This window comes from Prunus mume, linkage group LG1 (genome assembly GCF_029339155.1).
Source record: "Prunus mume cultivar Tortuosa linkage group LG1, ASM2933915v1, whole genome shotgun sequence".
NCBI classification, from domain to species: Eukaryota; Viridiplantae; Streptophyta; class Magnoliopsida; order Rosales; family Rosaceae; genus Prunus; species Prunus mume.
Window position 1 is genome coordinate 8713022 of NC_142698.1, and position 27537 is coordinate 8740558.

Genomic DNA, 27537 nt, shown 5'->3' on the forward strand with positions numbered 1-27537 from the left:
ATTAAGGTCATTTTCCATTGAGCTAGGTCTCGTTGCCCATTTTTTTTATTTTTAGTTTTTGGTATTAGGTGATGAGATTTTGAATAATGCAATAACTGTGTTGAATAAATTTTGAATAAAAATTTTCTTTCTTTTTAAGTGTAATGTGATTTTTGACAGATATCCCTTGTATGTGTATGTGGTTGAGGTTGTACTTGTGCATGCGGTCCTAACTTGTCGTGCATGCATGACGTGTAGTGACACATCCATGCACATGTTGGTGTAAAATACAGATGACCTTTCTTTGAGCTCAAGAATTGAAGGTTTGGAAAGAGAACTTTGGCATATGCTTAATTACTGTTTTGTCATGCGGAAAAATGTCCGGAATCTCACTTTGCCCTCTAAACGTTACTTTCATGCAACTCGCCCCTTATGTTTCACTTTGCATATATAACAACTATAATTTCGTGTTCATCAATTTAAGATGTAGAACTGTAGTTTTAAGGGTGTCTTATACATAAATTGTTATGATTCGGCTTCCCACATATACAATACTAGCTCTGTATCCTACGTGTACAAATACATGAGGAGGGGGCATGTGAAGTTGATTGTGGAATGCATGAACCAAAGAAAATCTCGTAAGCGACAATTGTAAATTTATAAAAAAGAAAAAAAAAGGCAATGCCAGACACGGCCGAAATTTCAACAAAAGAGGAGGGGCAAATTCGGGCACCAAACCAAATATCAAAGATCTGACTTTTGCTGGTCTTCGTCGCGGTTGGCGGTTTCTCCTCGGCACCCTATATAAAACGCTGAACTCAAAAACACGAAAAGGGAAAAACAAAGAAGAGAAAAAGAAAAAAAAGCGTTAAGTCATTTTCCTCTTTGCTCTTCTGAGATTCAGATCCAAACATCCACAAAAGAAGGAAACCTGGGAGGAAGCTGAACAATCTTGAAAATGGCAACGGTGTCTCCTCTGGCTAAATACAAGCTGGTCTTCCTGGGCGATCAGTCCGTCGGAAAAACCAGCATCATCACCCGCTTCATGTACGACAAATTCGATACCACCTATCAGGTATTTTTCCATCCCCTTCACCATTTCATTCTATTTGGGTGAGTTCCTGTTCCGATCGCCAATTTTAATTTCTTTTGTGTGATTTTGGGTATATTGGATTTGCAGGCTACGATTGGGATTGATTTTCTGTCGAAAACGATGTACCTTGAAGATCGGACAGTTCGTTTGCAGCTTTGGTAAGGATGCATCCAGGTTCCTTTTGATTTATGGTTGCTTAAGTAAATGGTTTTGTAGTGAATTCGGATGAAGGTTTTAATGACAATATACATATATATGTGTGTGTGGGCGGGTGGGTGTCAATTTGTTTGAGGCTGATCCAATTGTTTGTTGTTTACAAGTGAGTCGGTGGTTGCATCGCATCCATATGGATCACAAAAATGACTTGTTTCTTTCTATTCTGAAATTATCTTGAGGAACAATTTGGATAAATTTATTAGAGTTGGGGGGAAGGTGGCAAGTTTTCTAAGTTTTTCTTACACTAAGCTTGCATGGGGCTGAAATCTTGATTATGACAATGGTTAAGATTTTCATTGTGGTGCATCATATGGTCAAAAAGTGAATGGCAACTCTGCTTGAAAGAATAGAGCTCCCCATTAGTAAACCAATTAGTGCACTTTTTATTTATACAAAGTTCGACAGAAAAAGGTGTATGTTCTGCTTCATGGTTCTTTTGATGACCATTTGGTAGATCAAACTTTAGGGCTTGTTACTGCTACAAACCTGTTGATTTGTGAGTTCATGTTTGTGTACATGATGTATATATTTCTTTAGTTTGCTATTTATCTTTTTTTTTTCCTCCTGAAACATGGCTTTTTAACTTTACAGGGATACTGCAGGGCAAGAAAGATTTAGGAGTCTCATTCCAAGCTACATCAGGGATTCCTCTGTTGCAGTGATTGTTTATGATGTAGCTAGTGAGTTTTGATCAAGAGAAGTTGGGCCTTTTAGAATCATATTGTAAATTCAAAAGTTTCCTTTTTCAACATGAAATTCATTTTCTAATTGAAAACTAGAAAACTCTTGTCATTATTCATCCTTTTTTTTAGTAAACACTAAACACTTTTGTTCCGATGACAGGAAAAAGAAACGGATGATTGGAAATTAAATAGACAGAAAACCATTTCTTTCCTTCTGCTTCTGTATGCATGGGTGCACATCGTGTACATTTGCTCTCTTGTCTCATTACATAGCCCTTACAACGTGAAATTTTCATTTATATTTATGCAACCCTTAATCTCTACTCCTTGTACAGACATTTTGTGTTCCAAATTCCTGACTGAATTGTCGCATGCAGATAGACAGTCATTTCTGAACACTAATAAGTGGATAGAGGAAGTACGAACAGAACGAGGAACTGATGTCATTATCGTGCTTGTGGGGAACAAAACTGATCTCGTGGATAAAAGGTGAGGAATGCACCAAACTAATACCCCTCCTCTTCATTGTGCAAACAAAATGTAGTACTTGTGCTGATTAATAATTTCAGTTTCTGTCCATCTTAATTCACTTTGACATATGTATCTCCTTTGGTTCTATATAGACCCAAAACCTCATCAAACATGGATGAGAGAAGTTTTTTCCTCTGTAAGTGAACCTTTACCATTCATAGTGAAGACACTAAGAAATGCAGGACACCTTTGGTCGTGGTTTCTGTAATACAATAAAATTCCTGTTTTATTATCATGCAATTTATCCGAGATATATTTTATATATATATATATATATATATATCTACATACACACAAAATCCTTTTATTTTCTGGACGTCCGGATTTAGTTAAACTGCGGTTCAAGTGCAACGTCTTGAATACATGCATCCCATGAGCAACGTCTTGAATGCATGCATTTGCAACCTCTTCATTTCTTCCAACAATTTCTGCTGTATTTTATTACCTTTTCTGAACTTCTTGATTCAGCCCTCATTGCAAGCATAAGAAACAATGCAGAGAAAATATTCCATTGTAATGCATTTCCTTTTCCTTTTTGTTTCACCATCATGGAAACCAGTGCACTGGAATTCATGAATAGAAGTATGGTTAGTGATTTGTTGAGTTTATTCAGTTAATTAAAGTTAAACTAGACACAATAGTTCATTTATTCTCATTATCAATTTTGAAAGTGTTGTGATCTTGTGGTTTTGTTGATTAAACAGACAAGTCTCTATAGAGGAAGGGGATTCCAAATCTCGTGAGTTTGGAGTCATGTTCATTGAAACTAGTGCAAAAGCAGGATTTAATATCAAGGTAAAATAAATAAACTTAAGATGAAATTTAACTGTGTGATGGGCATTGTACGGAAAATCTACATAAATATATTATAGTTTATTTTTGGTATATTTCCTACTAGGACTTTTTCTACCTAGTACATGTACATGATAACTATCATGATATCTATGCAAGTGTTTCTTGGTTTGTTTTGGTTTGGTTGCTCACGTTTTTCATATGACTACCATGTTTGCAAAATTGCAGCCTTTATTCCGCAAGATTGCTGCTGCATTACCAGGGATGGAAGCCCTTTCCTCAACAAAACAGGAAGACATGGTCGATGTAAACCTGAAGCCGACGATTAATTCATCCCACACAGAGCAGCAAGGAGGGTGTGCATGCTAGGCGGCCGGCTATTCTTTATTCAAAGGAAAAAGAGAAAGCAATTAGCATAATCCAAATTCAGCCAACATAGTGATCTATATTAGTATAAGCTATATTTTGACGGCAATGTGAAGCGACATATATCTAATGCTTTCTGTTCCATTATGTAATCGTACAATTTTCAGTGTTCATAGGAAACTAAAGGTAGCAACTCTTGTGTTCTTTCTAACCTACTAGAAATTAAATGACAGCTTGGATTTTTCTTACAATTCCATGACCATATTTATCCCCGTAGAATATGCAAAATGTTCCCCAAATGATTTCAAACAGATTCTGATAGACACAGAAGGGAAATGGTTGATGGTTAGCAAAGCCATGCGCTAACAAACAGAATTCGATTTCCCCCCCTCCTCCTCCTCCTCCTCCTCCTCCTCCTCCTCCTCCTCTTTTATGTCTGACGGAACCGTGGATAGGTACAAATCCTAAATCATGAAGAGATATTGCTGTTTGCAGGTAGTAGCTCGGATCAAGTGTTTCAAAATGAAAATATATATAACATGAACATCCATTTATGCTTGTGCGAATTATTTCGGCGGCCAACTTGCAGTACGTTAGCTTTGACTTTGGATATTGATTACCTAAAAGACCCTTCATCTTCATCATGCCTTCTAACTATGATCTGGGAGTGCACTATGGTTCCTGCGAAAGCGAAACCAACGAAAGAGAAAACTTGAACCTTTTTGCTTTTAAATCAAACATAACTAAGGGAAGAAGTGAACAGAAAAGAGTTGTGCATCTTAATGGTTCTTGGGGGAGCAAAGTGAGCGACCGCACAAAGCCCCACTTTGAAGGCGCCTCATATTAAATATTAATTTACATTAATATGTTGTTATAGCTTAGTAATGATATTAATTTAATAACATTAATATTCACTTTTCATTTGTCTTTCAATACAAATTAAGAAAAATTAGGCTCCATAATAAATATTATTTTATTGATGTGAGTTTATTATATCTATTACTTTGGCTTCTCCTATATTAATAGAATAAAATTAATGTTGATTTTCCTATTCCTATTTAATATTGATTTTCATGTTGCCCAATATAAGAGACCTCCACTATACAACTTTGTATGCAATTTTTTTTTTTTCAAGTTTCACCCTTCAACCACTCAACTCTCTCTCTCTCTCTCTCTCTCTCTCTCTCTCTCTTTATCAAATTCTCATATTTTGTATATTATTGTTTTTTTTATTGGTTATTGATAATTAGTAATTTGATGATCACAAGACTTTGATTTTTTTTTATAATTGTTCATGGAAGATTTTATTTTAGGAGGCCCTCTTGTTGTTTTGGCACAAGGCCCCTAAAATCTCAAAGTCGCCATTGCTGGTTGCTTGCATGCACAATTCTTCCATTTTATTGTGTTTGTTTAATATAAAGCAAAAGGCATAAAATGGTAAAACATTCAAAAATCCAAAAAAAATACCTTTGATTAACGAAAGTGCTAAAAGCCTGCAAATTAATATAATAGGAGTAAAATAATAAAACACTAATTTGATCAATTATAAAATAAATTCTACATAAGTAATTAAATGGAGAAAGTATGGTTTTTTATTTATTTATAAAAAAATTTCATGTCTTCTCTCTTGCTCAAATTGTTTAAGATTTATAAACAATTTTCAAGTTTTATTCCAAACAAGTTTTTAAATCTTAAAAATGAATTTTAAAACTCCTTGTTTTTAAGAAAAATATAAACTTTTGAGTTCTCCACTTGGGTAGGATACCAAACGCCGTCTTACTTTTCATTTTTTCTTTCATTGCCTTTGTTGTTTGTTTGTAGAAATTGGGACAAAGCTACCATATTAAATTTTGGGAAATAGCACTTAATGCCACCATTTTTTTAATTTTAACTGGAAATACCACATTTTTCCATAAATTTTGCAAATATCACTGATAAATATATATTTATTGCCCACTTATCGGTCATATAACATTTTTTGTCAATTTTTGGTTTCTCTCTCAGCTCTCTCTCTCTCTCAACTCTATCTCATAGTTCTCTCTCTCTCTCTCTCTCTCTCTCTCTCCCCCATCTAGCTAACTACACCTCTTCCCATGAAGAAGAAGATCAAGAACAACCTACAAAACCCACAGTTTTGCCCTCGAAACCCAGTTCTTCCTCTTCTTCTTTGTTTTTTCCTATACCCAAATCCAAACCCCAACTCCGTCTCTCTTCGAATCCCTTCTGCAACCTAAACAAACCCAAACAAAACCATTTTTTCTGAATATGACAGCATGTCTTGGCATTAGGTGGCCATTGTTTGAGCATTTTGGTCCAATTTTGAGGGGTTTTGAAGTTAGGGTTTACACGCACAGGATTCGGCGCATATTCCAAAGTGGAATTTGGGTGGGTCCTGTCATCTATTCCCACTTTATAATCTACATGACATTATAATGGAGTGGAAACAACTATGGATATCGTCAAAATTAACCATTCTTACATTGTCGTCTTGTATGTTTCAAAACTATCGTATACGTGACTGCCGTACGTTGCTCAAGATCCCAAAGTTTTCAAGTAAATTGAACTAAAATCTCATTTAATGGTATCAAAATAATTACATGGTCTCGTATTCAATACATGTTTTTTATTTCACGTAATCTTAAAAAATGACCAAGTATCTCAAGAATTAACAAATTGAAAACAAAAATCTCCTATTTAATTGTTGAATTTACATGAAGCATCATCCTTTGTACTCTTTCTGCTCAAGCCAAACCAACCAAAACAAACCCAATAATATGAAATGAAACCAAGCAAGGCCCCAAGTTAAATTCACAACCTGCAAACATAACCAAAACTGAACCATGCTTAAATTTACAACTAGAACATAAAACCTCCAGTATAGATTCTTTTAGTTCACAAATATAATCTCCATATCAAAATGAAGTTAATAATGAAAAAAAAATATTAAGAGGGAAGAGAGTTTGCTATTATTAAGAGTGAATTTAAGTGTTTACCACAAAGCAATAAAATGGCAATGAATGACAATAAATAGGCAATAAAATGGAAATTAACAAGTAATAAAAAACGATTTTCAATTTCAAAGGCCCAAATAATTTTCACTTCTCAAACAACTTAAGAAGATGACTATTGCATGCTACTAAGTACAAGCTAACTGCAAGCAATGAGTTCACATACAGCTCATGTCATAAGGCTCCACAAGAAGAATACATAATGTCTTAGATGTCCTTACAAATTACTAATTCTTGGGGCCTAATAATAACAAGCATAAGCCAAACTTATTTGCTAGTTCTCCTCAAAAGTCATGATCCAAAATCCACTAGCTAACTAGTCTCTCCAATCTACCAAAATATTTCATTCATTTATAGAATAGAAGATACTTGATAAAACAAACCAAAAAACATGAAGCTCTCGAAGGCAAATATTTCATTCATTGATAGAATCTAAGATATTTAATGAGTATACTTCCATACAAAAGTCATCAATTATTTTCATCAAATGCAAAATGGCATGTCAACCATTGTGCTTTCACCCCAAAAATTTGCTAATTTGAAGCACAATGACATCTTTCTAGATATACACTTTAGCTATGTTCAACTATATGTCTGTTATGTATAAGCTTTTCATAATTTCTTATCATTAAAAAACTGTTGCTAGTATTGAACTCAAGACAGCAATGAAAACATTTTGAGGCAGTTTGAATACGTACAACAGAGCAAACTATCACAATTGAAGAATACCTCTTACCCAAGATGTGTGACATAGATACACTGCTGGCATACAAGACTTTTCAAATTTTAGATAGCCAAAGTTCAACTGCAAAAGTAGTAAACTGACATACATTAAGTCTAGATCTTGCATATCAGAAAACACTCACCAAGAGTACCTAGTCTTTTAGATTACAAAAACAGAGTTCTTTTTCTCCAAATAAAAATATCTTAAAACAAAGGAAAGAAGAAAATGGAGTAATAATTTCACAATAATCTTTTAAAGAAACAATGAGATTGACAATGATTATGGTTCCAAAACAATACCAAGCATTAAATTAACACATAAATGTTGAGAAAAATACGAAGAGCAGAGAGATTGAGATCGTAAATAATATTTCAACCAAGAATAATCTCAACTCCTGCACAAATAACAAGCAGATAAATAAAAATGATATCAACATATATTCCTATTAAATTACAGTAACATATCAATAAAACACCAACAACAACAAAAATCAATGTAACAGAAATACCATAGCAATACAAAAACAATACCACTACAATACAACCGCAATAAAACCACAATACAATTGCAATAGCAAATCAACAATGCTACCTCACTATGGCATAATCATAACAAGTTCATAGAAAATCCCAATACCAAATCCAAGAATCAATTGACAAAGAACAAACACATTTGTTGTTTCAGACAAACAAAATCAATCCCAATACTTCACTTTCTACACAAAATACAGACGAAATCAATCACAATTCCAACTTAAGTAATCAAATTCAATTTAACATCAAAACTTACATATTCACAACAATTCATTTTCTGGTGAAGCTGTTCCTGAAGAGGCATGTAAACCCTGATTTCAAAACCCCCCAAAATTGGACCAAAATGCTCAAACAATGGCCACTTAATGCCAAGACATGTTGTCCTATTAAGAAAAGATGGTTTAGTTTGGGTTTGTTTTGGTTGCAGAATGGATCGGAGAGAGACGAAGTTGGGGTTTGGATTTGGGTAGAGAAGAAAACAGAGAGGAAGAGGAAGAACTGGGTTTTGAGGCAAAGCTGTGGGTTTTGTACGTTGTTCTTGATCTTCTTCTTCGTGTGAAGAGGCGTAGTTAGCTAGATGGAGAGAGAGAGAGAGAGAGAGAGAGAGAGAGAGAGAGAGAGAGAACTATGAGATAGAGTTGAAAGAGAGTGCTGAGAGAGAAACCAAAAACTGACCAAAAGTGTTATTTAGCCGATATGGGAAAATGTGGTATTTCTTATTAAAATTAAAAAATTGGTGGCATTAAGGACTATTTCCCTTAAATTTTTGCCTTTGTTCTTTGTTCTTCGCTAGTGGTGGTGGGAATGGTAGATTTGAGTACCGAGTGGTAATGGGAGTAAGTGCTAGTTTGGCATTGTTTATTTGGGGTGATAAGTGATTTTTAAAAAATTTTGAGAAGCCCAACCCGTTTGGTAAACTGTGAGAAAATCACTTATTGTTAAAAATTGATGTGAAAGAAAGCTATAAGGGAAAGCGGTAATGAACTGCTTTCATTTTCTGATTATCAGGAATCAATTTTAAAGAGGCGCTGGGTTTAATGATTATGCGACAATCATTTTCCAATTATGCGTAAAATCAGTACCAACACTTTTAACAAAAATACCAAATGCCAAACTGCTTTATTTCACAACTAATTTCTCTCACAGCAAATTTGGCAGCGATTATTTTCACAGCATAACAATGTCAAACTGGCCTTAAGAGTGGTTGAACTAATGTGGGTGATGGGGTTGGACTTAAAATGACCATATTACCCGTAAATGACCAACACTGCTGTCGAAAGTGGGGTGAAGGGACTACAACCACCATTTTTCGAAATCGAAAATTTTTTCGTTTTTACTTTCAAGAAATCCAAAGATTTTTCTTTCAGAAACCCATTAATGTACTTTATTCGGTTTGAACACTAAACAAGATGGGAGATTATCCAAATTAAAAAGTCTGCTATCAGCTTTCAATAGCGGCAAACCATATAGCATTATTACAACACCACAATCTAATTACCCATATACAGAAGACACCAGAAAATGCCAAATATTTACATTACAAAGAAGGTTAATTCAGAAGTAGCCCTCAAGACACAACAGCAACTAAGTCATTTGAAGCATGAATGAGGTGGCAGCGAATTAGACATGAATGAAACCATCTGCACTCTGCCGAACTCTCAATGTCAGATATATCAAAACCAATGTCCCCAAACTCGACCTGGAAAACAGAAATTGATGATTGTCATTCATAGAAAAACGATCGAGAAGAAAAGGAAAACCAAATTTCCTGGGTTTACAACATATATTACGACCATAAATGTAGGCATATCAGTATCTGTACATGCAGTTTCAACAAAAGCATCATGACCCTTAAAAATGAAGCACACCTTTCTTTAACCATTGGAATTCAGGTTTGTTTACTTGTTTTGGAACAAAAATAAAGCAATTGCCATTTGTGGAACGGATGATCTAGTTTCCAGACCACAAAGCACAATTTGTACAATTGTAGTAAAGCAGTAGAATAACCAAACACACTAAAAATATCAAACAAGAATGCCAAGTTCTGTCGACATGACTCAACCAAACTTAAAAATACATGGAATGACTAAATCTTGTTACAAAGTACTAATATCCTCCAGCGTCAAATACGAAGATGAAGCATTAGACTAAAATGAACATCATCTCAACTACTGGAGATGTATCATGTGATTACCATACTTTATGCACGTCTTCCTTTGCAACCTACCTCTTTTCCATAACTTTCTGCAGTTTCCCATTCTAGTTCACATCTAATGTCCTGTTTTGCTCCTTTTTTTGGTTCTGTGGTAAGTAACCTACTTAGTACCAAGCCAAAGAAAAGGTGACAACTAACACAAAGCTGAATGCAAAAGATTATAAACCAAAGGAAAGAATAAAACCTGACCGAAAAAAGAAACAAGTTAAAGAAGCTCTGCTATTCCACTTAAATAGCAAGCACCAAAAGATGCAAAGAGGGAAAACTTTCCGCTAGTCTTTTTACCGCCTCTTCACGCAGGCAACAGGCCAACTCCAAACCACATCAGTATTAGAGCTAGAACACCTAACTACTGTCATGCAAAAGATGAAGGTCCATAAGTCCAGGTATAGGACAGTAGACAAAAGAAGGGCCACAGAATCTGTTGGTGCATTACACAGAGAGCACCAATTAGCAAGCACTTGACCCAGAAGAATCAGATTTTCTGTAGCTAAAATTTTGGGTAAATCAGGAACCTGGTTCTAGTATTCTGGATTTTATTGCGTGCTGCACAACAATCCCACCGTAATATACCATCCCTAATTTAATTGGTTGATCATGAATTTTACTAGCAATTTCCACACCATCCTACTGATACTGACTACCCATATCTCTCAGATTCATCCGAAAAACTGCAATCGTGTTTTGTCCCTACATCCCATCTTTTGCACAATTTTTGAAATTTGAAGCTCAACATCAAAAGCAGACACTGCACAAAAACAGGAGGTAAAAAAACAACAGTATATTGACTCTTTCAACCAAATATTGACCAGTAATCTTCACCATACCATCATGGCTTCACTCACAAAACCTTATCTTCCTCTATTTCTAGCAATTCTCCTGCTCACTGAATTATAAATGGCACAGGTTCAGCTTTACATTTTTAATGGTAAGCATCCTGTTTCTGATGCCAAGCTTTTTCATAATTGGCTGCCATGTAGTCCCTTTCTGCTTTCTAGGCACCAACCTTGGTACAAAGAACTAGAGACACTGAACAGGTTATGCAGAATTCCCAAATGAAGGACATGAAGTTTTGACAGTGTATGCAGCTGGTGATGTAATCGTGTTCAGGGGCCGAGCCACATTCAGGCCAAAGGTGAATACTTTGGCTTCTCTTTTCAGTTTTCCAAAAGTTTTTCTGATACATTTGTTTGTCTTTCTTACTAGATTATTGATATTCTTGAAAAAATAAAAATAAAAAAGAATAGTACCCCAAATTGATTTTCCAAAGAAACCAATAACTAGTCAAATAGGTTTAAATTAATTTTAAGATTAATCTAAACATGACACTTAGAAAGAATTAAGACCCAGTATGTTGAATCTTGATACTTAGTGACTATAAGATGAATCTACGAGACCTGAGATTAATTGTTGGTGAATCATTAGAGTCTTAAGTTATGTCATGATAAGATTCAGTAGTTGAGATTAATTGTTGCTGCATTATGATACTTAGTGACTGCACACTATACCCTATGTGAAGAACGAAGACCTGAACATTAAGCATGATACTTAGAATGGAATCTGAGCACTCAACAAACTATTTTAATTTGAAATATTTGAAAACTTTAATATTCACATCAATTAAACCCTATGACAAAAAGCCACCATTCTCCATCCTACTGTTGTTCATGACAGTTACAAAGTGTCAGATCAAATCAAGTACTAACTTGAGACTAACGATTTCTACTGAAAGTGTGTCAATGTAAAACATTAAAGTTTAGAATTCACATCAATCCAACTAAAACATTATATGTCATTGTTCCTCATCCAATTGTTGGTCATGATAATCACAGTTTGTCTGATCAAGTCAATTTCTTGTTTAAAAAGTCTCATGACATAAAATCCATAGTATTCTGGAAGAAAGATTTCACAATTGTAAAAATATATATATATATATTTAGTAGCAGCTTGCTTATTTTACTACTTACAAGATTGAAAACAGGAAAACGACTTTTCTGGAATCAAATGAGGCAGTGCGTTTGCATCTTCTCCACCGGTTGTTTGGTGTTTCATGAACTTTCTCAGGCACTGGGTTATCTGTTGAAAATATGAGAATCAAATCAACTTCTCATTTACTGTGTAGAAAAGTGTAAAAATATTAGTGAGAGAGACTTATGTGGACAAGTCATCCATCTCTTAGATAAAAGTGAGAGAGCCTCAAAGTAATGCTACTAGAAAAATTTATTATATTTATGCAATATGCATCTTAAGCAGAAAACCCCGGAAGATTCAACATACTGTGGTCTTAGAGAAGATAAATAATAAATAAAAGGATAACATAGAGTCCAGATTTTTTCTTTCCTTTTTTCTGGTCAGGCCTTCTAGGTTTTCTATCTTAAAGTTCAGGTCAAATACTTTTAAAGGTAGAAGAATGCTGTTGAAACGGAGAATGAGAATAGTTTAAAGTTCACTCAGGATTGAACTCATTACTGAGTCATTATGGCTCCAGTTGGGCTAAAATAAGTCCCAAATCTCTTTGGAACAAACAGGCATCCCACAAGGAACATCGAAACTTGGTACAAGAATCTGTACGTTACGAATTATCACCAGGATTATCATTATATTCTTTTTGGTTGCAAAGTAGTACAGAAAAATAATGACTCAAACAGCATAATAATTTAGAAACAAACAGAACAAATCTTACGTACCTCTTGAAGTGCCATGGTTGAATAGAAGATGCATAAGTTTCCCACCTACTTTTAGGCTTGCCTGTCTGCGAAACACCCTCTGAAAGTGTTGTAACCCACTGATATTAAAATTAGAAATAGCAGAAAACAGAAAATGTCGAAAGTGATGGAAATTAATGTATGCAAAGAAATTTTTGGAACATCTCTAGTTTGCAGTTTATTCTAGATAAATAAAGGATAAACCATTAAAAGATGACCACTTGTAACTTACAGTGAGTAAACCCTCACGTTTCAAACTTTCGATAGCTTCCTCTTCAGATTCTGGTGCTTGAATACATCCCTTCTCAAGATCTATTTCAATGATGCATGGGGGATGAGAATCTGCCATGTTTGCTTGTGAATCAATGCCGTTCTGGCAACTCGACTGAGCATCCGTGCACATCTGACTTTTAGATGAATTATAAACTTTTAAAAAGTTCAAATAGCCCAATACTGAAGCACATCGTAAACTGTTGCCTTCTTCGGGCAACATTGAAATGCTATAGACATCTGGGGCCTGCACAACAGAAGACTTCAAAATGCTGTGAACTTGAAACAAAAAGTCTTACTTGAAACCACATCACTGATGTTTTGTTAACTTTACTTAAACAGATTCCTTGACTCAATGATAACCAAAACGGGTCTACAGCAGGAGCCAATAGTTATAACTGAAAGATTAATGGAGAATCCATTAAAAAAAATGACTTTATTAATGTATCCAGGTGAGTTAATACAAAAGGTCCTATCCAGGTGTAAGATGAAAACGTCAATTAGTCATACACATAGATATGTATCCTCTTTTGTTGAATAAATGAAAGCCAGACCGAATTCAATGTCAAATTGTACACACGTTTTCGATTTCTTATGTAAATTATTAGACAAAGTCATACAGCAGTAGGTGTATTTATGCGCACAAAATATATGCATATGTAGAAAACTTATAAGGAGGCCTTCAATGTGGTCTAATAATCCAAATCATCCATTTGTTAAATCCCTATTCAAGGAACCCCTTACAAAAAAATAAAATAAAATAAAATAATAATAACCAAACCAGGAACCATTAAGTCATCTAAATATGATCAAACAAATAGACACCCAATGTGTTCCAGATAAACACTGAACATGATAGTTAAATGGTCAAACTTTTACCGGTTACTAATTTTTTCCATGGACTCCCTAATTAATGATCCAAAATTTAGATGGTTCAGATTATTGGACCACATTCAGGGATGGACCCAACGATGCTATCCTGTGTACTTCTTAGAAAACGGGATCCCACTAGAAAGGACTAGTGTATATAGGTGTGAAATTATGTATGTATTCCGTGTTTAAGCATTAAATTTGCAATCAAAACAGCAGAACTTCCACACACACAAAAATAAGCCTAAAATTATTCCAGCACAGTATTAAATATTAGAAGGTGGAAACTTACATGTGAGCTGTGAAAGGGACATTTCAGCTTTGCTGGAAGTGGAGCCTTCTCTAAAAGAAGAGGCAAAATATCTGGAATGAAATGCCATTATAAATATTGGAGCTAACAGAGCTTACATGAACTAATTATCTACAATTATCTTTTTTTCTTTAGCACAAAGGGGGGAGAGAGAGAGAGAGAGAGAGAGAGAGAGAGAGAGAGAGATACCAAGAGAGCAATGCCGGTCGACTTCATCAATAGTTTGCTTTAGCAATTTAAAATTTGAACAGCTAACAGGTATGCTGCAACTTTGATCCACACTTCCCTGGATGTAAGGTTTTCCCGGCCAGTAATGTATGTGTTAGATTCATGCATGCATAAAACTGTACCTCAAAATAAAATTTAACATTGAACATATGGTATTGATTGGACCTGCAAACTGGAACAAGACCACTTCTTTATGATGATTTAAAGAACCAAGAGAATTCCAAAAATTCTAAACGAGGACATAAGGTTTTTTTTTTTTTTTTTTTTTTTTGGTGGTTGCCTTTTTCCCCTTTGGCCACTGAAGGGTTGAGAAATTTAGACAAGGTTATTGAGAATTGAGGGTATTGAGCCCATAGTAGTCAAACATTCTTCCTTTTCACTGAATACGCAAGGGATACAACATTAAGCACCTGAATCCAATATTTGTGCTCATGTCATTTTGGCAGGCATGCAAGCATTTAACTTCAAAATAATATAGCTAGGAGACTTTTTCCTGAATTATTGATAGGTTAGGTACCTAAAAATAATATAAGACAATCTTTATACTAAACAAAGACGACATTGACTTGCAATTCAAAAGTTGAACAGCCGAATTTCAAGCTCAACAAAAAAATTTAGGAAAGCAGTAAGCAACCTTTGATTAGAAAGGGTACTATCAACGCCATGACTTGTAAAGACTACTCTACTTCTACTAACATTTCTTTTCTCCTTCATTGAAAATAAAACGACTTACTAAATTACATGAAGAAAATACAAAAGCATTATCCATCAGTCCACCAACACTATAATAAAAGTCTCTATCAACCAGCTAGCTATGTCTTGACCAAGAAAGAAAGCTCAACATAAAAATCTCCACCAATCCGCATGAAGAAAGAAGAAGGATTAAGGGGACATCTCTAAACCTATTCGATAAGGATGCCTACAACGAAGCCCATCAGAAAATCAATGTTGTAATGCAGTTTCAACGAAACCCACTTCATTTCGGAGCCAATCAGCCTTGAATTGAACCATTGTTAGTAAACTGTGAGTCAATGAGCTAGTATTCATGAACCCAACAGATACCAGATTCTGCTGGGTGATGAAAAATTAGAAAGGCTTTGAATTATGTGCTTGATTTTGTAGTGCATCTAAAATTCTAGCGAGATTGTTAGTTGAAAAGACCAATTTTTTACCACCTTCGAAGTTAAATTTCTTAGTAAGAAAAAAAACGTACAGTTTGAAGTTGAACCTAGAAGCAAGTCGAATTGGACAGGAAGAGCATATGTAGTGAGCAAATCTTCAAATTTAAGAGTGTGTAAACTCAAAGACAGTGTAAGCTTCGCAATGCAGAAGAGAAATGAGATTATTCGTTTGGAAAAGAGAAAATAAAGTGAAGGGATTTTACCTCGTCGGAGGCATTTACAGCCATTGCAGAGAGATTGTGTTCCAGACCAGAGAGAAGTCAAACACTTTCACAATTTCACAGAGAGAGAGAGAAGTTAACGTTATAATAATTACATCGGATGAAGAGCGCTTTTTTCTCTTTTCTCTTTCTTTTTTCTTTGGGACATTTTGGAAAAAGCAAAAGGAGAGAGAAAAATTTTAAAAGAAGAAAATGAACAAAAATCGCCTTATTTATTTTTAGATTTCTAAGGAATCCAATACATTTGCATGTCTTTGATTTGAAAGTTGAGTGGTTTTTTTTTTTGAAAAAACTTTGGCTTTTTCCAAAAGTGAAATTTTTTTTATGTCTAAAACCTAAAAAACCTTTTTTCTTTTCTAGCTACTAGTCTTGACATAAAAATATTAGTAAATTCTTATTTGTTATCTAATAAATAAAAGAATTCATTACAGTTTAGTAACTTTGATTACACACTTAAGATATGTTGGTTCATATATTTTTAATTTTTTCAATCACATACTCCATTTTTTAAATGAAAATTTTCCTAAAACACTTAAAATGGAGACTGAAATTATCCAAAACACTTTATAAACACTTTATAAACACTTTATAAACACTTTATAAACACTTTATAAAAAAACTCAATACCCAAAACACTTTATAAACACACTCAAAATCCATCATTACACACACTCAAAACTCATTTCTAAACACACCCAAAAAATATATAATTGTTGATTTCGAAATTGATTTTGGGTGTGTTTCTATGTTTAAATAGTGTTTGAGTTTTTTTTATAAATACATGTCTAAGATTGAATTTATTTATAAATTTGTATTTATAAATTTATTACAATATGATTCTGCTGTTAGCGTTTCCGTCAGATTTCTCTGTTAGTTGTGCACTAGGGATCTCACATTTCTCTTTTTTTAATTTTAAATTAATTAAAATTTTAAAATAAAACTCTCTCTCTCCTCTCCCCGATCGATTTCTTCTCCCCCTCTCCTCTACGCTCCCCCCATTCCCATGACCACCAGCTGCCCCCACCCTAGCCGGCAACTACAAAAAAAGAGAAAACAAAAAAATCGTCGGCAGAACCCAGAACCCCAGCAACTACAGAAAAGAGAAAGAAAAAAATCATCCATAGACACCCCCCAACGAATCCAACAACCCAGACCCCATCCCCCCGATTTCCCTTTGTTTGAACTCCAGGCTTGCGTGCCGTTGGTGCTTCTGGATCGTTTGGATGCTGCCATTGGAGCCGATTTTCCTTGGGGCTTCAACCCATATTGTTCGGTTAAGACACCAAACTCATCCATATCAGAAATTGAGAGAAATGGGATGAGTGTAGGGGTCCGAAGGAGAAATGGGTGTAGGGAACGAAGGTGGGGATGGTGGAAAAGGAGGAAGAAAAAGGATGGGGGCGGCGGAGATGCTGGGTTTGGGTTGGGCGTTGGTGACGGCGGGGGGTTTGGTCGGGATTAATTGTGTAGGTTGGGGGTTTTTAATTGTTGTTACGTTTTTTATTTTTTATGTTTTTTATATTTAAGTTAATTATTTTTAACTTCAAATTAAATATTTTTTAATTAAGCAAACTAACGGAATTGAGAGATATAGGACTAAATTTATTAACTATCGTAATTACGGTGATGAAATCGGAAAAATTAAAATCATCGTAACCATATTTGATTTTGAGATAAATCGTAGTGACCGAAAATGTAATTAATCTTTTAAAATGTATGTAAAACCAAAGAAAAAAAAAATTAGCCGCATGTGAAGCTTAAAAGTAGGGGAAAAGGTTTGATGGCATGGCACGGACAGTCAGACAAAAAGTTAATCAAGGACAGGAGTAGAGGGAGTCACGGGCTCATTTTAAACTATTTCAGTGGTCCCACCCCACCCATGCTCCCCTCATGTGAGGCGGTGACATTGTGACTGCGACGTGGTACGGTGCTGAAGTCTAAAATAGGAGATAGTATTGGGTAGGAGAAATTGTTGTGTAGGGCTGTTGCATAGAGCAGTGGGACCCGCCCTCTTGTGAGTGTGCTGGTACCTAATGTTTTGTGATTATGTGGTTTTGCTCTGCTACTGGGAATTAATGATCATCTTCGACATACAATCATGTTTGGATGTGGTTTGCGAAATTATGGGACTTCCTTTTCCTTGGTTGTTTCAACTTTCATGAATGGCCTCAATGCCAATCTGTATTTTCTTTTTATTATTATTATTTTTTAAAGGTCCAATTTGTATATTATTGTTGAGGCCCAAAAAATTTACTGTTGGATCTGAATATATTCTCGGCCCAAAACGATATATTATTTAGAAAAGACCTCATTTGAAGCACATGAAAATCCGTCATGCACGAGTCACACTCCACGTGTCATGCCAAATAAATGATCTGTCATACTATGAATCGAGATTAAGATTACAAAATGCATTAGCTATACAAATCCATGCTAATTATCCCATTAAGCATCACAATTAAAAACATGTCAAGCGACATGTCATGCCAAGCACGAAATCGTTATTTCGCACCCAACCACACTACAAGCTTAAGCGGGCCCAATCCGCTTAAATACCTGATACGAACCCGATACGAACCATCACAATAATCCAATGATAAAAAGCAAGCCACATCAGCTAATTTAGTTTTAGTGTTATTTTAAAGACACAGAATGATGAATAAAAGAATAATTTATTGTTGGTTGAGAAGTGATGGACTTGAACTGTGGATCCACCTCAGTCCAAAAGATTCTTCAAGGATTTCTAAATCGCCTCTTTTTATCTATGTTTTCTCCCTTTCCCCCTCTTATCCAAACTAATTTTGTTGGGTGATAAGGTTCTTCGGCTGCTCTTCACAGAGACATACGATGCTCCAAAAAGACTCACAAATGAATTGAAATCAATTTTTTGGAAGGTGAAAAAAAAAAGCATCGGGAGCCAAAGTATTGGTAAAAGGGCTAATGGAACAGAGTTAGCCATTAAATTAAAAAATAATAATAATTTAAAATTAGTGTAGCTTATGTGGCTTGAGCTTCAACTATTGGATTTTTGTGATGGTTCAGATTAAGCCAAATGTGTGTAAATGCACAATGCGTAAATGTAGAGGCTCGAGATCCCATTTTAACTATCTTTTTTTTTTGCCCAACGATTCATTTTGGACTACACTTGTGAAACAAGTTTTGTGCGAAAACACTCTGAGACCTTGTCGTTGATGTACTACACAACCAGTAGGCACACACACAAGCCACAGGAGAACAAAGCAAACACACACCCACAAAGTAAAGCAAACACATAGAGAACAGAAGAATTTATAGAGGTTTGGCATTGTGTCTATGCTCTCTTGGTGACCCATCTGAGAAATTCACTAGTATACAATAACAACTTTGGTTACAATGAAGAATCCCCTTAGCTCTCACAAGAAACCCTTACTCTCTTTTCTCTCACCCTTGCTCAAACCCAATTTGATGCCCTTTAAAAACCCTAGCACTAACATGCCTATTTATAGGTAGTAAAATCATATACTGAATAGGAAACTTAAAACTCCCCAAAATCGAAGGGAAAACAATCCTAAAATGAGTAGGATTCGCATATGCAACGTGACTACCGCTCGAGCCCCCTCTTGAGTGTCTGAATTTTGACATTCTGCCTCTCGAGCGCCAGAGCCCAATCACTAGGTTTGCAACCCCTTGATTGCTTATTTCCTTCGTTCCTTCTACATCCAATAGGTGAGCCAACCTCAACAACAAGTATAGCACCAAGTATGTCTATCATTTGATTTCTGAATGATAGAACTGATTGCAAACTTTTATTAAAAGGTCAATGACAATTCAAGCACTACGGAAGCTCAGAAGCATATATATGAAATATGGATTGCATGTGTATGATTTCTTACTAAAATAGCTAGCTAGCACAGTAGTATAGTGCAAGTTCTAACTGCCACCAAGTCTTCCCAAGTGCTCAAATCAATCTAGAAAGTTCTCTAAGGTGGTAGTGGTCCCAGTTCTAATCAGATCCATCGATCTCACCCTTTGTTTACTTTTTATTTGTAGTTTTATTCTTTTTCATTGTATTAGAGAAATTTTAAAGTCTTCATTTTTCTTGAGGAATAGAAAAGAACCAACATTGAACGAGTTCCCCATTCACTACACAATCTTTTGATTATAAATCAGATTCTTGGTGTGCAAGATTATTCCTTCAAGTTTATTATGGTTTTTGCATTGTTAATAGTGGCATGTTCACAATTTTATACAGTCTCCTAGCATACACACACACACACACACACACACACATATAATGAGTTTCAGTTGTGGGACATTTTGTAGGGCCCACCAGACATTGTATTTCAATGATCTAAACGATCTAATTTTTAGATATTACCTCAAAGATCATCTCTGGAAAAAATCACTTGAATTCAAAACCATTTGACCACTTAATTAGATAGTTGTTATTATAGTTTTTTTTTCTTGAAGCATTGTGTTCGTCTATTGTGTTGGTCCCAACTAGATGCCTTAATGATTTTCAAGTTATCTGATTTTTTGCATAGATGATCTATGAATGAAGACTTGAAAAATAGACGGTTTGGATTGTTTTAAAAAAAATTTAAAAAAAATTGTAGGGAACCCTAAAAGGTGTTCCTTAAATAAAGTTATTTGAGGCATCCCTCAATAGAAGAGGACAATAAGAAGTAAGCCTTAGTGAAGATTAATTTTTTTGTGTGGTTGTTGCGGCTCTTGGGGTTGCTTTGCTTAGGTGGCTCTTGACTTGAGATGCCTTTAGTGATGCTTTCAATGGCTTAAAATGGTGTCCATCCACTCCTTAGAGCATTCACAATGATACTCTCTATTTCTTAGCTAAAATTTAGCTAAAAATATAAAAAAGCTATTTTAGGAGCTCTCTAAAAAATTTCAGCTCCAACCATACTCCCTAATTTGGAGAGTCATAAATGGTATAACTCTTTTTTGATTGGTCCATCTTTATTATAAAATAAAATAAAAAATAGTTAGCATTAAATAAATATTTGAAATACTCATTAAATACAGTAGCATTAAATTATAGGGAGCCATTAGGAGTCATTTCTCTCTCCTCAGATTTAGGAGCTCCTAGAAAACTCCCTATTTTAGGAGGTAGGTAGGGAGTATGGTTGGAGTTGCATTTTTACAATGCCTCCCTAAAATTTGTCTAAGGATGTGGTTTAGGGAATTCATTGTGGATGCTCTTAGTCTTCTGACCGGCCACCAAAGTAATTTCGACTACTCAAGCTTGGATTGGAGTTTATGACAAGTCCGTGGTATTGGTCATGGTGACAAGTTTGGGTTTGAGCAACAGCTTAAGTTTGGCTTGGTTGATGTAATCTAGCAATAAGATAGTAACTCTAAATTCTTGGGGATTTAAATTCTGATGGTGAATTAAGATGGAGAATTGATTTGACATGGTTCCCTTCCATGGGCTTCGGCCTTGGTGAGTATTATGTAGGGATGACATAAATTCTTGTCGGGTTGGACCCCCATCGGGTCCCTAGTCCTAATGGGGGATATTTCGAGGAAACATCGGGGACGGGTACGGGGATTCCTGAATTTTAAAAATTCACAGTTGGGTACATGTTGGGAATGGTATTGTTATCTCCATTCCTAAACTCGACTTGATACGTAATATATTTATGTTTATGTAATATACATATAATATAATACTAGTCTCTCCGTACGTGCTTCAACAATTGCGAGCGGCTTTTTTATGGGTAGTTGTGTTTCATAAAAATAGGACTTATTATCTAATTTTGTTTTAATATGAAAAAAGTGAATTTACCATATTATCATCATTTAATTAATAATTTCAATTATTAATGTTTGTATTAACTAAAACATTTTCTGGTATTTTGAATGTTTCACCATTATGTGCCTTTTGCTTTATATATATAGATAATCAATAAATATATAACTTAATATTTACTTAGTTTTGTAAAATTTAATTGAGATGATTGTGAGTAGTTGAGTTGAATTTTATAGGTCAATTAAATGTGATTGATAGTTTAAGGTGAAATTAGTTTTGATGTTAGATCGCTCCATTATTGTAATGACCATTTGTGGCTAGTGGTTTTTTTGACTGAAGCCTGAATTATGATTGTAATCCCATAATTTCTCCAACAAAAAAAAAAGAAGGTAAAATTAGTTTTATAATGTAAGATAAGTTTTTTTTTTAAAGCCAAAAAAAAATAATAATAAAGGATTCGGGTTGGGTTTGGGGGGGATCCCCGAACATGTTCAGGGATGGAGATTCCCTAAAAATTCTTATCGGAGATGAAGAGTGGAGACGAGAATGGTATTGTCATACTCAGTTCCAAACTGGCCCGTTGCCATCCCTATATGGCTGTACTTGACAGTAACTCTAAAATGCTTGGGGATTTAAATTCGGATGGGTGCATGCATGGATAAAGAATGTTTAAAAGGGAACTCAAAACTGGAGATTTTCTTAGAGTGGAGATGCTTCTTGTTTGTGGTCAATATGAGGGTTGGATTTGGATGGGGTGTCTTGGCTTTTATAAAGGTATGGGATTAAGATGATGGATGATGGAGATGTGTTCCGGCAGGATATATTCCATTCCAGCAGAAGTATGGGCTTGGGATGGCTTGAATTACATGGCCGTTGACATAGACATAAGTCGTGTCTTAGTTAGTAGGACTGTCCTTTATATTGGGCATGCATGCTTTACTACTCACTGGGCACCAAAAGTCTTATAAGAGGCATTGAGAGGTGAACATATTCTAGAGCTACAAGTTGCATATAAAATACATCCACTTATAAGAGCATAATTCTCATTACGTCTGTAGTGCAGGCAACTTTGTTTTTTTTTGGGATAGGATAACACAAAGAACCCCAATTTCATCTTTGCAAGCAGGGATGGAGCTAGAATTTATAATTTTTTGCTGGGAGGGTTGGGGTGGGGAAAACTTAATGCTCTAATGGAACTGTTTATAGCTTGCAAGCCCAAACACGACTTCGTCCCTGTTTGCAAGCCCTGCAAGTTGGTGAAGATCGAACCACCCTAATTTATTTCTAATAAAAAGTTGGTGAAGATCAAGTATGAAAATAATATGTTTTCTTTCTTCTCCTCTTTTTGCCATAATTAGGAAGGGAAAGATGGGATATTTTCACACACACGCACATTGTGCCATGAGAGATCAAACCGCATACCATTAACTTGCAAGCCAATAGCTCTACCACTGCGCTGCAAACCACATTGGTAAATAATGTGTTGAAGTACCACGACTTGTGGTTAAGAGGAAAAGAACTCACATGACACTGGTGGTATTCCAAGCAAATTACATACTCTATATGAAAAGGTAAAATAAAATAAAATAAAATAAAACATATATTAATACATGATTGACTTAGAATACCATCATAATCATTTAAACAAACATAAACATAAGCTGATGTGCTCCTTACTTGAGTTCGAATCCCCCTCTCCTAAGGCAAAGATTAAGAATTGAAATTATTAAAAAAAAGAGAACTATTATCTTTTTTAATTCTAAAATAAAATAATAAAAAATTTAAAAAAACCAATTGACACACGCTATAATAGAATGTCCCTCGTATAAAATAAAATAAAAACATAAACAGAAAGGACAGAAAGGAGGGACTGTGCAAGCAAGCAAGCAACCGTCCAAATAAGAGCAGCTGAAAAACAGCAGAAGCTCGATGAAAGCTAAACTAAAAAGCCATGTGAATTTTGCAATGATGAGAGAGATAGCGGCTGCATGAAGGCGATGGGAACCAAGAAGAAGCAGAAGCTGCAGCAAAAGCAGAAGCAAAATCAAAAGCAGCACAGCAAGCAAGAGTCAAGACCCACAAAATCCACCATCACCAACTCACTCCCATATGTCACTCTCCTCTGCAAATAATATATATTCCATTCTCTCGTCCTCTTCAAGCTTCTTCCCCGTCCCCAATTCTCCACTCTCTTATTAACCCTTAAATGTCGTTCATCCCCAACCCCACCTCCACTCTACGACGCCGTTTTCACATCCCCAGAAATGCACCCACCGGACTTCAGCCTCACCCATCTCATCAAATCCCAGCCCTCCGATCCCGATCCCGGTCCCCTCTTCCTCGGTGGTCTGTTCCTCCACCCCAATGACACCGTCCCTCCTTCCTTCCTCTCCTTGGTTCCCCCCAAGACCCGTTTCAGTTTCACACGCCGTGGCAAAACGGTGCGTCTTAGAGGTTTGAGAGGAGGTGGCGGCGGTGCTCTGTTCTTGTCTGTGACCTTGTCGATAAAGGGGAGTGAAGGGAATGGTGACGATGGATGTGTTGGGGAATCTGGGCAAGTCTTGGGGCAAAATGGGAATACAAGTTTTTCGTCGGAGGAGGCCGTCGTGGTGTTCGAGAAGGGTGAGAGTGAGGCTGTACGAAAGGGATCAGGTGCTATGAACACAACAAAGCATCTCTGGTCTGGAGCTGTTGCTGCTATGGTTTCCAGGTTCCTTCTCTCTAAAACAATTACATTTTTTTTAAAAAAATTCTTTCTTCTTTTGGCGGGTGAATGACTGTTTGCATTTATTTGTGAATTGGCAGAGACTATGAGATTAAGAGTAGATGTAATGTCTTGGTTTTTCCAAAGATGAAAGGAAAGCTTCTGTTTTTAAGCTAACCCAGATAGATATATGAGTATATGAGGAACTAACTCTGGGTCCAGGTTATATATCTTTGAGTCCTCAATGATGGAAATCTTAAAACCCAATTGACAGTTTCTCTCCTATCCTGTGATTTTGAAGAAACTAAAAAGGAGCGTCCAATTATAATTTCTTTGTGATTGTGGCTCTGAATTATTGGTTATGCTTTGAATTGGCTAAAAGGTACATCATATGCTTCTCTTCTGCTTATGCACTGACATTCAAACTTTTGGTGTTTCACCTGCCCCTATGGATGCCGGTGTATTAGGACATTTGTTGCTCCTCTTGAGAGGCTAAAGCTGGAATATATAGTTCGTGGCGAACAGAAGAACCTTTTTGAGCTCATCAGGACGATTGCAGCTTCTCAAGGGCTGAAAGGATTTTGGAAAGGAAACTTTGTCAATATTCTTCGCACTGCACCCTTTAAGGCTATCAATTTCTATGCTTACGATACTTACAGAAATCATCTGATGAAATTGTCTAAGAATGAGGAATCCACAAATTATGAGAGGTTTCTTGCTGGTGCTGCCGCTGGAATTACCGCTACCTTGCTCTGCTTACCTATGGACACGGTATGTTGCTACTTACTACTGCTATTTGGTTCAGTTAATTTCATCCCATGAGCATACATTTTCCTGGTGCCTTTTTCCAATTTTTTGTGTTCAAATTAGTTTCTTCTAGTACTTCATAGTTAGCGCAATGTGCAGGATGGGAGGTCACCATAACCCACACTTTTATAGATCACTCCTTGAGAGTCTTCATGACCTAAATTCTTTAGCTTGCACTTGAGAACTCTGGTGTGGTTTTTTTAATAAATTCTAGCCAGAAAGAAGAATGTGAGCATGTGTGTGTGTGTGCAGGACAGGCAGTATCTTTGTGTATCACATTAGAGTTTCCACACCTTGGCATTCATTCCAGCTCGAATTTTTGTGTTCATTTTTTCTCTTTTGAGATTGACCAGCCAGCTAGGTTGGTTTAGCTATTCCTTTCTATTGAAAGGGAGTCAGCTGGCTGCACGAATCACCCTTATCTCTTACTGATTTTGTCAGACGTAAAATTATGTCACGAGAAACCATCCAAATTTACTCAAATGGGATAAAAAGAAGAAATTGGCAGGGGCATGGCCTTAGCACAGGTTAATTCTCCAATGAGACCCTGAGGTGGATGCATATATTGTTTAATGGAAACCAGTTGAGTTTTATTCAGTGTTATTTTATGTAGCAAACCTCAAATATTATTTGGATATACAGTAGGAGCAAGCCTTTCTTTCGTCTTTTATATATGAAAAAAAATTATTTGCGTTGGCTTCCATGTAAACTGTTTTGGTAACCCCATTTTGAATGAAATAATGTTTTTGTGATTTAGAGGTGGCCATTGCTTGGAGCCCCAGGTCTTATAGATTAAAAAGCTGGTATTTGTTAACAATTTTTACAGTGGCATTGCAAGCCAAGTCACATGTAAAATTTCAATTATTTCAGATCAGGACAAAGATGGTAGCACCTGGTGGAGAAGCCTTGGGTGGTGTAATTGGTGCTTTCCGCCACATGATCCAAACTGAAGGGTTCTTTTCTCTTTACAAGGGTTTACTACCCTCTATTGTGAGCATGGCACCTTCAGGTGCAGTTTTCTACGGTGTTTATGATGTACTAAAATCGGCTTATCTGCACTCACCTGAAGGGAGGAAAAGAATCCAACACATGAAACAAGAAGGTGAGAAACTGAATGCTTTGGAACAACTGGAGTTAGGTCCCATTAGAACATTACTGTATGGGGCAATTGCCGGAGCTTGTTCTGAAGCTGCTACATATCCTTTTGAAGTTGTGAGGAGACACCTTCAATTGCAAGTTCGGGCAACTAAGTTAAGTGCATTTGCAACTTGTGTGAAAATTGTTGAGCAAGGAGGTGTACCTGCTCTTTATGCTGGGTTAACACCAAGCCTATTGCAGGTATGGTACTCTGACGATTCTTTAGTTGGAAACGCTTCTGGGTTATGTGTAATTAATTGTGTTGAAATGATAATTAGAGAGGTGTACCATTGCAACTAACCAAACTTCGGATACGAAATAGTAATTTTTTTTGTTTAAGATGAGGTATAAACGTCAAATTAAGTGTCTGCTTGAGGGGGTAAAATGAAATTAACCCAGTGAAAAGAGCAAGTGAATGTGGATGTGGTTTTATTTTGGTTGTTAAGAGTAGTTGCGCAGTTGTCATTACATCATTTTATTATGAGTTTCTTAACATTTTTCTGTCTTCACTCTGCAGGTTTTACCATCAGCTGCAATCAGTTATCTTGTATACGAGTTCATGAAGATTTTTCTCAAAGTAGAGTCCACGTAATACTTTTCAATCTACATCAAGGACCAGAGGTTCTTGTCGAGGTTGACTGGTTGGGAATGAATACTTTTGTTTTTGTTTTTGTTTTTGTTTTTGTTTTCTTCCATGTTTTGTTTTGTTGATTCTTGGAAAAGAACCAAAAGAAAAAAAGAAAAAAGCAAAAAAAAAAAAGGCATGCATTTTCATAGGAGCTCTTCACAATGTTTTCGGTTGACTTTTCTGTGAGATGACAAGAAATTTATCCTGACACGCAAGGCATGCACAAGCGGACAGAAAATTTCGCCTTTCGTTTTCTTTTTTTCTTTTCCCCGCATAAATTCTCCATTGGCATCTGAAAAGTGCAAAAAGTGGTTCAGTTGAGACAAAAGAAAATCAATGTAGTTACAGAGGACTTCAACATAGAAAGCTCAAGTTTCTTGACAACGAGCCTAACACAAACTCCAGTTGTATCAAGATAGAGCTTATATGGTTTGAGAACTTTTGCACATGTGTCAAATTGTGATTTATTAAAATATATTGTTGATAGAACGAAGTAGGATAGCTTATATGCTTGGTGAACTTTTTGTGTTTTCTTTTATATTTTTCTATAATTAACTAAGAATATTACTTGTCTCATTTCTTAAAAGGAG

The 27537-nt window shown here is 35.7% G+C and overlaps 3 protein-coding genes and 1 long non-coding RNA gene across 11 annotated transcripts; 2 read left to right on the plus strand and 2 right to left on the minus strand.

The window, feature by feature from the left end:
• Positions 1-795: 795 nt before the first annotated feature.
• On the plus strand, positions 796-3911 carry RABH1C (RAB GTPase homolog H1C). The gene is made up of 6 exons (XM_008235783.3): positions 796-1054; positions 1160-1230; positions 1880-1968; positions 2349-2460; positions 3207-3297; positions 3523-3911. Exons 1-6 carry the CDS (start codon positions 938-940, stop codon positions 3661-3663), a joined length of 621 nt encoding a protein of 206 aa, XP_008234005.1. The 5' UTR covers positions 796-937; the 3' UTR covers positions 3664-3911.
• A 2295-nt stretch (positions 3912-6206) lies between these two features.
• Positions 6207-8568, minus strand: LOC148920949 (uncharacterized). Its single transcript, XR_016122181.1, has 3 exons — positions 8182-8568; positions 7405-7473; positions 6207-6475 (listed from the first exon to the last, which is right to left on the minus strand). It is a non-coding gene; the product is annotated as an uncharacterized LOC148920949 (long non-coding RNA).
• A 774-nt stretch (positions 8569-9342) lies between these two features.
• On the minus strand, positions 9343-16068 carry LOC103332995 (adenine deaminase). 8 transcript variants are annotated; one of them, XM_089043825.1, is made up of 9 exons: positions 15908-16031; positions 14689-14933; positions 14485-14581; positions 14278-14348; positions 13078-13362; positions 12828-12906; positions 12108-12216; positions 10153-10240; positions 9343-9624 (listed from the first exon to the last, which is right to left on the minus strand). In XM_089043825.1, exons 5-9 carry the CDS (start codon positions 13336-13338, stop codon positions 9493-9495), a joined length of 669 nt encoding a protein of 222 aa, XP_088899951.1. In that variant the 5' UTR covers positions 13339-13362; positions 14278-14348; positions 14485-14581; positions 14689-14933; positions 15908-16031; the 3' UTR covers positions 9343-9492. The 8 variants fall into 8 exon arrangements, with proteins under 8 accessions (XP_088899951.1, XP_088899949.1, XP_088899948.1 ...); XM_089043823.1 differs by lacking the exon at positions 14689-14933 and having other exon boundaries at positions 13078-13377; positions 14278-14327; positions 15908-16068; XM_089043822.1 differs by lacking the exon at positions 14689-14933 and having other exon boundaries at positions 15908-16068.
• Positions 16069-23504: 7436 nt separating this feature from the next.
• LOC103333010 (Mitochondrial substrate carrier family protein) lies at positions 23505-27479 on the plus strand. The gene is made up of 4 exons (XM_008235814.2): positions 23505-24381; positions 24843-25146; positions 26053-26520; positions 26837-27479. Exons 1-4 carry the CDS (start codon positions 23936-23938, stop codon positions 26909-26911), a joined length of 1293 nt encoding a protein of 430 aa, XP_008234036.2. The 5' UTR covers positions 23505-23935; the 3' UTR covers positions 26912-27479.
• The last annotated feature ends 58 nt before the right edge of the window (positions 27480-27537 follow it).

Coding starts and splice junctions, on each gene's coding strand:
- LOC103332995 (XM_089043821.1), bottom strand. CDS start 15,931: ATGGCTGTAAATGCCTCCGACGAG. Junction 13,378..14,277: donor GTCCCTTTCACAGCTCACAT/GTAAGTTTCCAC, acceptor AGCATTTTGAAG/TCTTCTGTTGTGCAGGCCCC. Junction 12,907..13,077: donor AACGTGAGGGTTTACTCACT/GTAAGTTACAAG, acceptor CAACACTTTCAG/AGGGTGTTTCGCAGACAGGC.
- RABH1C (XM_008235783.3), top strand. CDS start 938: ATGGCAACGGTGTCTCCTCTGGCTAAATACAAGCTGGTCTTCCTGGGC. Junction 1,231..1,879: donor ACAGTTCGTTTGCAGCTTTG/GTAAGGATGCAT, acceptor TTAACTTTACAG/GGATACTGCAGGGCAAGAAA. Junction 2,461..3,206: donor ACTGATCTCGTGGATAAAAG/GTGAGGAATGCA, acceptor TTGATTAAACAG/ACAAGTCTCTATAGAGGAAG.
- LOC103333010 (XM_008235814.2), top strand. CDS start 23,936: ATGCACCCACCGGACTTCAGCCTCACCCATCTCATCAAATCCCAGCCC. Junction 24,382..24,842: donor GTTGCTGCTATGGTTTCCAG/GTTCCTTCTCTC, acceptor CCGGTGTATTAG/GACATTTGTTGCTCCTCTTG. Junction 26,521..26,836: donor TAACACCAAGCCTATTGCAG/GTATGGTACTCT, acceptor TTCACTCTGCAG/GTTTTACCATCAGCTGCAAT.